General features: G+C 35.7%; 1 protein-coding gene across 1 annotated transcript; it reads left to right on the top strand.

The window, feature by feature from the left end:
- The first annotated feature begins 4,752 nt into the window (after window positions 1-4,752).
- On the top strand, window positions 4,753-9,453 carry LOC122015479 (serine-rich adhesin for platelets-like). The gene is made up of 2 exons (XM_042572387.1): window positions 4,753-4,947; window positions 5,575-9,453. Exons 1-2 carry the CDS (start codon window positions 4,903-4,905, stop codon window positions 9,169-9,171), a joined length of 3,642 nt encoding a protein of 1,213 aa, XP_042428321.1. The 5' UTR covers window positions 4,753-4,902; the 3' UTR covers window positions 9,172-9,453.
- Window positions 9,454-11,518: the final 2,065 nt, after the last annotated feature.

The following is an 11,518-nucleotide window of genomic DNA, read 5'->3' on the forward strand; positions in this document are numbered from 1 at the left end:
AACCTATATATTTAACCGAATGTCTTCTAAATCTGTTCCATCTACTCCATATGAACATTAAACAGGTAGAAAATCATATTTGAGTAATCTAAGACATCGGGGATTAGCTGCATACGTTCATGATAAGACTCATAAATATAAAAAATTAGGACCCAAGGGTAAGAAATGTATCTTTATAAAGTATTCTAATACTTCTAAGGATTATGTTTTTATTGGTAAGCAATAAGATGGAATCATCTCTGAAATAGAGTCGAGAGATACTACTTTTCTCGAAACTAAGTTCCCAACGAGAGGTGAGGTTAATAAGATAATTCCTTTATTTGTGATAGAGGAGGAGGATAATGTTCCTTTATCAACAAATTAGGTATTACTAGAGATGTCTGAATCTAGTCAACCTAGTGGTAGTGATTTGCTGATGAGTGAGTCAGTTTCTCAACAATTTAACCTACGAAGAAGTAATCGTCAGATTATGATCCTCGAAGAAAATTTGACATTGAGAATGAGGCATTGATAATTCTCTCAATTGACAATGAGGAACTTCGAACGGTTGATAAAGCATTGAGATGCTTAGTAAGAGAAAAATAAAAAATTGTAATAGATAAAGAAATGGAGTCTATGAGATAGAATCAAGTTTGAGATTTATTCGATTTTGCTCCGGGCTGAAGGGCTATTGGAAATAAGTAGATTCTCAAAGTTAAGAGAAAAGCAGATGGATTGATTAATCGATACAAACCTTGTTTAGTTGCAAAAGGATATACCTAAATGGAGGATATTGATTTTGAAGAGACATTCTCTCCAATTGTGAAGTTTGTGTTTATGCGTGTCATTCTAGCTATAATAGCACATTTTGACATGAAATTACATCAGATGGATATAAAATAGCTTTCCTTAATGGTAATCTTGATGAGAAAATCTATATGGCATAGCCAGAAAGTTATATTACTGAAGGCCAAGAGAATAGAGTATGTAGACTTAAAAAGTCTATATATGGGTTAAAGCAAACGTTAAGATAATAGAACATAAGATTTAATAAAGTCATTTTATTTTATGGTTTCGAAATGATTAATGATTATCATTGTGTTTACCTAAGAAAGGAGAAAAGAAAGTTGGTTATCTTATCATTATATGTTAATAATATGATAATAGTTGTAAATGACATAAAGTTTGTGATATAAGTCAAATCATAGCTTTCATCACAATTTGACATAATAGATATGGAAGAAACTCAGTATATCTCAGGAGTAAAGATCATTAAAGATCGATCAAAAAGATTTTTGGATTTGTCTCAAGAAACTTATATCACTAAGATGCTATAACACTTTAATATGTCATATTGTAATATTGAACAAGCACTTGTAGCGAGAAGTACTGTTCTGAATAAAAAGTATGTATCTCGAGACTCCTGAAGAAATAGTCGAAATAAAGAAAAATTCATATGTCAATGTCATTAGTTTGTCTCTTGAAAAAATAGCAAAAGTATCTATCCCAAGTTTCAATGACTGCACAAGCGCTATAGGCGTGTGCGTCCAAGTGAGAAGAGGTTGTTGCTGAGTTGTTGGAGAGAGGGGCTGGTTTTAATAACCGGATGTGAAAAACATTCAAAGTGAAAGAGGAATTTGATTTGTAAACTAAGAAGGGCTTTTCGATTTCGTATCGTGAATATCCTTTCAACAACCAGGAAGAAGATCAAACAGAAAAGGATTTACAAGCTAAGATATGTGAGAGATCACTGTATTTGTTTACAGACTTTGAATTATGTATATCATACATTAAAAATGCTACATGTTCAACCTAATGTAGAAATCTAAATATATAATCAATCATACAAATTAAATAGAAAATTTTTTCTAATCATCAGAGTATCCTTTTCCTTAACTTTTTGATTCTTTCCCGTTATAACTCTAGTTCCTTGTTCTCTTATACCTGACTCATTTCCCAAGATTTAGAGTACAAGAGGTTTACTCATTTATTATAAAAGGAGTGATCGATTCTATTCAGGAGTGAATCACTCATTGTAAAGAGAAAAAAGATTGAAAAATTCTGTTAGGGGCAAAGTGAAAATTTTCTTTAAATCAAAATCACACACAAGTCCACGTTCTCTACAAACTTTCAAAGTTGTCTCTTAAATTTAGAATTAAAAAAAAAACTATTTATTTAATTAATTTTTAGCGAAAAGTCTTAATTATATGTGTGAAATTAATGGTGTAAAAAAAGGCCTATTGAAGCAGAATCGTCTTTTTTTTTTAAATAATAATAAAAGTAGTAATTTTAAAATAAAAAATATATATATAAATCACATAAGTATGTATTATTAATAATTTTAAAACAATATTTTTATTTCTATTTCTATTTTTGATATTTTAAATTTTTTTGATCAACCTAACCTATGAACCGTCTAATCTTACTGACAAACAAACCACGCAGTAGTAAAACATTCAGAAATAAATTAGAGGACTAGAAGCAAATCTCAAATGGGATAAATATTTTAAAGGTTAGCCTTTAAGGGTATATAAGTTGTATTTTAGATCTGATAAACGAATTGAAGAAAAGATTGTCTAGCCCATAATAAATCAGACAATATCTAAATGTGGTAAAAAGGTGAAATCGTTCGCCCCAGCGCTCCCGCCACACTCGACCTTAGGCCGTCGCGAGGGAGATAAATCACGACAGCCAAGAAAGCAAGTGGTGGTGGGATAAGTTACAAGGGAGGCAATATCTAAATGAATCATTAATTAGTTGGCCATCATTAAAAAAAAAAAAAAAAAAAAATCAAAAGACATCCTCTTTCAAAATATCACATTTTACTACTGTAAATCTTACTTTTCAAAATTATCCTCACTTTTAGTGTTATTATAACAACTATAAATTTATAGCTGCTACAAAATTATAGTGATCATTCAATAGCTGTTTTAAAATTATAACAGTTATAATTTTATAATCACTGTACACTGTAACAAAAACAGTTCAATTATGATCAATATTAATAACATGATATTTTAGCATGCATAGCTGTTACAATATGGACTTTTCATCTCTAGTCAATTTTGGTCAACATTATATTATAGTAACACTTTAATACTAATAACATTGTGACGTGACAATTACATAACTATCATATCCAACATTCATCAATACTGATTAACATTAATCAATATTATATTATATTATAATAACTACCAATTATAATTGATATTTTATTTTTATCAATACTTGTTAACATTGTATTGTAAAAGTAACAATCTCATAGTTGTTATAATTATATAAGTGTAACATCTATAAGATTATAATTATATAGTAACTATTAGATTGTAACTACTATAATGGTCTAGTAGCTACAAATTCTTAATTGCCATAACAAGCAGTTTCAAAAAGTTAAATATACAGACATGTAATGAGAGTTTTTTTTTATAACAAATAAGAGAGTGGCGTCTTCTAACGTCCTATTGATTCTTATCTAAAAAACACATTTAAATCTTCATTGTTGCTGACGATGAGAAGGACTGGATGATGTGATCGAATATGGGCGGTTTGTACTCACCTAGCAACATCGAGAGAGCAATCAACTCATCTTTTTTTTCTCATAAAGACAACTGGGAAAGAGAGAATACAAGACCCCAACGGAGCTAAACATGACATGTATATTGTCATATAGCAAAGGCTTAGAATTCAACAAAGTTACTAATTAAAATAAGGACATTCTCTACTGGAAAATTGTAGCTTGTGATGGAGCTTAATTATCATCTAGAGAACAAACGTTAATTAAAATAATCAAAAGTTTCTTTCACATCCCCAAAACCCAATAAATGAGGAGGAAAACAATAACTTCTTCACTTGTGGTGGAAGTGATAAAACATTAAACCTTCAACCTTTCATTATTTTTTTTTTTGTTTAACTTGTTTATGGAAAGGTAGAAAGGGTGAGGCAAAATGTAGTGGGGGGTGTCAGAGGCATAGTGGGAGGGGTGAGCAAATGATAAGAGAGGAGAGTCCATGCACTGGACTGCATGTTCTTCTTCTACTTTCACTCTTTTCACAACTCATTTGCACTGTTTTACACAGCATGAGAAGGTGCTTTTGTATCTTTACAAAAACCTTTTTAGCTTTTGGAAAATGGAGAGAAAAGAGAGAAGAAGGGAGAGGAAAAGAAACTGCCCTGCCTCTTTTTTCAGTTCCTATCAGAATCCAATAAATCAGAATAAAAAGAAGAAGAAAAGGAGAGTAAAAGTAAGTGGCAGGATTGTCATGAAGTCCTCAAGTATACTGGAGATACATATGACATAGTTCCCTAGATTTGGAGGGTTTTGGAGGAGTTTTCTGCTTGAGATGTGCCAAATATTTAATCTTTGTCAGTTTAATTTTTTTCCAGACTGTTATTTTTAAAAACTACACAATCTTCACTAGATAGTAGTTTATGGATTGAGTTTAAAGTTTTTTCTCCCAATTCAGATAAAATTCATGGATTAATCTTTTTTTTAAAAAAAATACTGGTGGCCTGAAGCCCAATCAGGCATCTGGTACAGTTTCTGTTGCTCCCAAAGGGACATGGACCATATACAATTAAGTTCTTCCAACAAGGACACAAAGAATCAAATATAGCAGATTTAAGTGAAGTAGGAGGATCAAAAATTAAATTAAATTAAATTAACTCAAATTTAAACACAGAATCCAAAGTAGGGAAAGACTACCTAACTTTTTAACAACAAATATTAAACTTTTTCCCTTTTTTCCTTTTTCTTTTTGCCTAAGTTAATGGTTGATTTCTTCCTTTCTTCATAATTGTCAGCTCTTCTGGCCTTCACCTCTCTCTCTCTCTCTGTATTATTGTATTAGTGTGCAAGAACTATTCATTTTCTTCCTCTTCTTTCTTTCTTTCTTTCTTGGAGCTTAAGCTCTTCCCAAACTCATGGATTCTGAAGCTTTGCTTGCAGATCATCAAGCAACTGATGGGGTATGCGCTAGCTTTAATTTGCCCTTTAATTTCCTTCATATACTTTGCTCAAGTTAATTATCTATGTGTTGAAGGTTTCTATCTGTGTGTTTTTTAATTAGTTTAAGCGTCATGCTGTGGCCTTCAAAATTCTCTGTATCTATCTGTTTTCCAGTATACATGTCTTTTTCTTTGTTTCTGGGCTTGTGTTCAGTCTCATTTACACTCATTGCAGGTTCTTCAAGAACTTGATCTCCTTCTATTTTGTAGTGTTTTTTTTCTGAAAAAAGAAAGAAAAATATTCAGGGTAATCTGCAAGCTAGCAATAGTATGTGATCCATCATATCTACCTTTTACGTTTCCATTTCTGACTTATTTTTATATTTTCCATTGCCTAAATTCTTTATGTCCAACGATTTCATTGTGAAAAAAATCACTTTAATTGCAGATTTTCTTTAGTTCCTCTCTGGATTAGGAAGCAAGCTCTTTATCTTAGAACTGATTGTTCTGATCGCCGGAAAATGTTTTAGAAATTAATCTTTAATTTTCTCGACAAAGACAAGCCTCTTCTAGCTGTCTTTGTTCATGGGATTAGTCTGAACACCTGAATTATTAAAAAAAAATACATTGAAAAATTCCACAATGCAGATTGTTGAGGAGAAAAACACTGTCAAAGAGAAACGCTTGAATGGAGAAGAGTCCAAAGACGAGGAGAATGCAGCCATTGCTGATGCCGATCGAGTAGTTCTTCAAGAAGCAGTCATTTATTGTTCTAAAATGCCAAATTCAACATCAGAAAAAGAGTGCAGAAAAGAAGAGGCAATTAAAGAGGTTGATTCCTTCAGTGAAGTTGTTGAGACTACAAATAAGACTACAGAGATGATCAAGGACAACAAGAATGGTGAGCTCGAGGTGCCATTGGAGACTGCAGAAGTTGCCGCTGCCAATGGTGAGGTCGAGTCTCCTCCGGTCGAGTCGAACAATGCTAATTCAGCTGCCGGAGATGCTGGGGGGATCTCTGAGCAAGTAGTAGTGATTCCAACTGAGTCGAGTAGCACTGCGTCTGCTACTTCAGATGTTGCAATTGCTGTGGAGACAAGAGAAATAGAAGCGAAACTTGAAGATCTAACAGATTCTGTTAGTGTTAAAATTACTGACGATATCGAAGTAGTTGCAGATGAAGTCGAAAAACAAGTTTCAATCACACTAGCGGCTGATTCTTCATCTACTGAAATTGCTGAAGAATTAAGAGAGGTAGAAGCTGAAGCTGAAGCTGAGCAACAAGTTTCAAGTGATTCCAGAATAGCTACTACTTCAGATGTCGAAAAACAAGTTCTAAACGAGTCCAGTAATGCTGCTTCAGCTACCTCTTTTGCCGAGGAAGCTAGAGAGGCAGAAACTAAAATCGAAGAAGAGAAAAAAGAAGCAATAGAAGTTGAAGAACTAGAAATCAGAAACACTGAAGATAAAAGTGTGGATGATGAGAAAGAAGCAGCAATAGAAGTTCAAGAACAGGCTCTAAGTGATTCTAGTACTTCCACTCTAAGTAATGGTAAAAGGCTGGAATCGAAGCTTATAGAGGATGAACAAGAGGTACCAGCAGACTCCGAGCAAAAAGATCAGAGCAACGAATCTGCAGGGGTAGAAGAAGCTAAAATTGATGATGATAAGACAGAAGTCGAAACAGAAGTGGAACAACAATTTCCAAGTGATTCCACCAATGCAGATGACAACCAGGAAGTGACAATAGAAGCTGAAAAACATGTTGCAACTGAGGCTAGTGGTGTTACTTCGATTGTTGTTAGTGCTGATGAAGTCGGAAGCACTGAAGCGAGAATTATGGAAGATGAGAAAGAAGCAGAAATAGAAGTTCAAGAACAAGTTCCAAGTGGTTCTAGCACTTCCACTCCGACTGACAGAATCAGTGAGGAAACCCAGAAGTTAGAACCTAAGTTTGTAGATGAAGAGGAAGTGGTGCGAGCCGAAGATGAAAAGCAAATTCCAGAATTTACAGAGATAGGAGCTAAAGTTGATGTTGAGCAGCAATTTCCAAGCGATTCCGCTTCTGCTACTGGAATTACTGAGAAATCTCGGGAGATAGAAGATGAACTTGCAGACGACTACCAGGAAGTAATAACAGAAGCTGAAAAGCAAGTTACAAGTGGGAATAGCAATGCTGCTTTAGCTTTTGCTACTGCTGCTGAAGTCGGAGAAACTGAAGCTAAAATTGAAGATGATGAGAAAGAAGCAGCAACAGAAGTTCAAGAACAAGTTCAAATTGATTCTGATACTTTCACTTCGGCTAACCGAATTGCTCAGGAAACTAAAAGGCTAGAATCTAAGCTTATAGATGATGATCAAGAGGTGCAGGAAGAAGCCAAGAAACAAATTTCAAGTGAGGAATCCTCGGATGTCAGCGCGAAAATTGACGATGGTAAGACAGAAGTAGAACCAGGAGTTGAACAACAATTTCCAAGTAATTCATTAAGTCCTACTTCAGTTATTGTAGTTGCTGAAATATCAGGAGAGATTGAAGCTGAGTTTGCAGATGACAACAAAGAAGTGAAAACAGAAGTAGAAAAACAAGTTGCAACTAAAACTAATGACGTCGCTTCAGCTGTTGTTACTGCAGATGAAGTCAGAAATACTGAAACTAAAATTGACGACGATGAGAAAGGAGATCCAACGGAGGCTCAAGAACAAGTTCCGAGTGTTTCTAGTACTTCAACTTCAGCTGATAGAATTGCTGAGGAAACTAAAAAGTTAGAATCTGAGCTTATTGATGAAGACAAAGCGGTGCTGAATGATTCTACTTCTGCCATTTCTACTCCTGATGAATTCATAGAGACCAAGGCTAAAATTGTAAGTGACGAGGAAGGTGCAGTGATAGAAGTTGGAGAACAAATTTCAAGTGATTCCAGAACTTCAGCTGCCAGAACTGATGAAGTCAAACTTGCAGATGATAATCAAGAAGTAGTGGTGAATGCTGAAGAGCAAGTTCTAATTGAATCTAGCAGAGATATTTTTGTTGTTGCAGGTGTTGAAGAGAATAAAGAGATAGATGCCAAGCTTAAACATAATAATCAAGAAGAAGAAGCTGCAGAAGTTAGAAAGCAAGAACTGAATCTTCAGGGAAATGAAGCTGATGCTGCAAATGGCAATGAACGAGTCATAGCCAAGGAAGAAACGGAGAATGCAACCATTGACGGCAACTCAGACAACTCAAATGTCACTGAGCCAAACACTATAAATCTGGTACAAGAAGATGCAGGTACTGATCGCACTTCAGTTGTACAAACCGCAGTCGAGATCTCACAACCAGAAGTTGAGGTTGAAATAAACAAGATTGATTCTGGTTCTTTCGCTGAATTACCGACCAGAGAAGAAAAGCCTAATGCGAGTGCTGAAAGTGTTGACAAGGAAGATAACATTTTAGAAGATAAGGCATTCATGGATAACCTAAATGATGTTAATACGATCAGTCAAGTTCCCCGAAGCAATGATCAGTCACAAACAGATGCTAAAGACATCAATATTGAGATCTCGAAAGAAGATAAAATCACTTTGGTGGAGTCTTCAAAAAATCTTGATTGTAGTACTGAGACTAATGATGAATTTGAAGGAAAGGAAAGTTCAGAAGGCATTGAAATAGCAGAGGGTGAAAAGGAGGATATTTTGAAAGTTGGCAAAGTGATCTTGGATGAAGACTCAAAACATTCTTATGCTCCTGACATTACCGAATCCTCAAACAAGATTGAGAAATTTGAAGTTGCCAAAGAGAAGTGTGAAGACTCAGAAAACAACAGTCCAATTACTAATGAAACAACTAAATCAGCTGGTGAAAATGCTGATGCTTCAGGTAATTTGTCTGTGGAAAATAAAACATATGAGGATAAAGAAGAAAAGCAAAGCAAAGATGAAAGTGTCAACAGAGACTATGTCGAAGCTCCAAAAGATATTGATGTTAAAGAGGAGATTGCAACTGCTGTTTCTGCATTTGTGGATGCTGACAACAAAAAAGAAGGTGAAAAAACTATTGATGAAAGCTTGTCTCCAAAATCTGCTGATCTTGTAAAGCTAGAAGAAGTTCCTAAAGAGAGTGCTCCTGCTAAGTCCTCTCCGCGTCGTTCAAACAACATAATATCAAAGGTCAAGCATCAAATTGTCAAAGCAAAGAAGGCAATCATGGGGAAATCACCAAGTTCAAAAGCCATGTCACCGAAGAGCAAAGAAGAAATCAAATAGATATAGCATAAGACTAATTGTTTTAGTGTGCTCTATTTAGTTGTTGAGTCCTGTAAATAACTAAAGGGCCTATGGAGTGTTTCTGATCCTTGCTTCGACCATGAATGTACAATGAGGTGGAATCTCCTGCCAGGATTCAAAGGATCGACTAGAGGAAATAAGGCTTCAGCTTGTTGCAGAGTTGTGTGTTTGTCTAGTTCTTGTTCTTATTTGTATTTAAAGGTTTGTTATTTGTGAAGACATTATTTGGGTTCAGTGTGATTTATGACTTTTTTCCCCCTAGCATATAGGTATGAAAAGTTGTTTGTCCACAAAACCACACATTGCCGAGTGCCGAAGGTGATGTCATTAGTGTGCAGGTGGTAGACGAAGGTGGTGTCCCAATAGATGCAAGTTGCAGGACAGAGGAAGAAGCAAATTGTATGCAGAGCGAGGGAGGCACATGGAAGAGCAATGATCATATGGAAACCACCGACAAACAAGGTAAAGGCAGTAGCTATAAGTACCCTTAGATTAGTTTTGATACGGTCAATCATGTTAAGTTAGGCTTTGCGGTTTTGATGTCTTGTATCTAAGTATGCAGGAACTTAGGAACACATGAAGTCAAGCGGAAGATGCGGCTAGTGAGAAGAATGGCACGGAAAGCGAGTCGACCGGCTCGGTGCATCCAATGAATGAGGTGCTATGAAAGAGTACACCAATGGACAAGAAGGACATGTACGATATTCAAGGGACTTGAAGCTGGGGAGAAAACTTGCTTGAAGAGAGAGTCAAAGTTGGGTTCAGGTGAGCTCAACTCCGGTTGACCAGAATATCACCCGTGCGATGAAAGAACTTGGGAGCTACCAGCCCGGAGTGAAGGCACCCCCAAGGATTTTGGAGGCACCTTGAGCATCTGCAATGGAGCTACTACTTTCGGGACCCGAGGTGCCTTGGAGGAGCATGAAGGTGCCCTTGCTCTTGTTCGAAGGAGGTGCTCTGAAGTAGAATGGAGGCGCCCTCGCGCCTCTTAAGGGAGGCGCCCTCAAGGAAGCTGAAGGCACCCTCAAATATAGAAAGTCATTGGTTAGTCGTTGGTTAGTCATTGGCTGACCATTGAAGATGCCTTGAAGTGTTTTGGAGGCGCTTCCAACCAACGGTAATTTTTTCCAAAATGCTATAAAAAATCTCCTAGAGTTAAGAATTTAAAAATAACTCTTATATTTAATTCCTAGTCTTTTTCTGAGCTTTCAAAGTGAGGTTACTCCACCTTCAATGAATGAGTCATTCTAGTAGAGTTTTTCATTGTTTTGGATTAACAACACCTAGGCTGTAGTCAAGTAAATCCTGACCTTCTTACTTATTCTTCTTAAGTTGTTTCTTTTATGTTATTTGATTAATTAATATTGTAACCTTGATTAGTTCAAAAGCAAAAGTTTTTTTTTGACTAACTTCTTTTCAGGGTTATTCATTCCCCTTTAGCTGGCCTCACCGGAACCAACAAATGGTATCAGAGACTAAATGCCTAAGAAGGACTAACCATCAACTGAAGTAACACGGAGATGGCCAGATCTAGCATTCACCCGCCAAAGTTCGAGGGGGAGTTCGCGATATAGAAAAAACGAATAGAGGTATTCTTCAAAACAGACTTTGAAATTGTTTTAATAATGAAATATGATTTTATAACACCTAAATATTAGCACGAAGCTGAAAAAGAAGAATACATGTGGACCAAAAATGAACAAGCCGACTTCGTGGCGAACGGCAAAGCAGAGTTTCTAAGTGTTCTTCCTCCCTAAGAAGTCAATCGAATCGGTAGCTATGACTCAGCTAAAAAACTTTGGGAGATATTCCTAGAGCTACAAGAAGAAACCTTGAAGCTAAGATAGTGAGAGGGGGCATCCTCCAAAATCAACTAATAAACCTCCTGATGAACAAGGGAGAGAAGGTGACTCAACTCTATGCAAAAATCAAAGAACTGATCACCCAACTCAACAACCTCAGAAAATCGATAACGAATAGGGACTCAATTCAATACACGCTCAGCGCCTTTTCAAGAACACAAGAGTGGTCAACCTTAGTAGATGCATATTATATCTCTAAGAACTTGGAGGTAAGCACTCTAAAAGAACTATTCTCGACTTTTGAATTACATAAGTCTAGATGTGTAGGAGTTACAAAACAAACAGAGACAAACTAGAATCTAACACTACAAGCCATAAAGGACAAACCAGATTTAGACTCATCGGCTGACGAAGACGAAAAAGCTTACATAGTAAGAAAATTAAATAAATTTTTAAAAACTAATAAATTTAATAGGATGTAGGCCAAGAAGTTTAGTCCGGGAAAAAAAAGTACAGTGCTACAA

The sequence above is a fragment of the Zingiber officinale genome, chromosome 8B, assembly GCF_018446385.1.
Source record: "Zingiber officinale cultivar Zhangliang chromosome 8B, Zo_v1.1, whole genome shotgun sequence".
Lineage (NCBI taxonomy): Eukaryota > Viridiplantae > Streptophyta > Magnoliopsida > Zingiberales > Zingiberaceae > Zingiber > Zingiber officinale.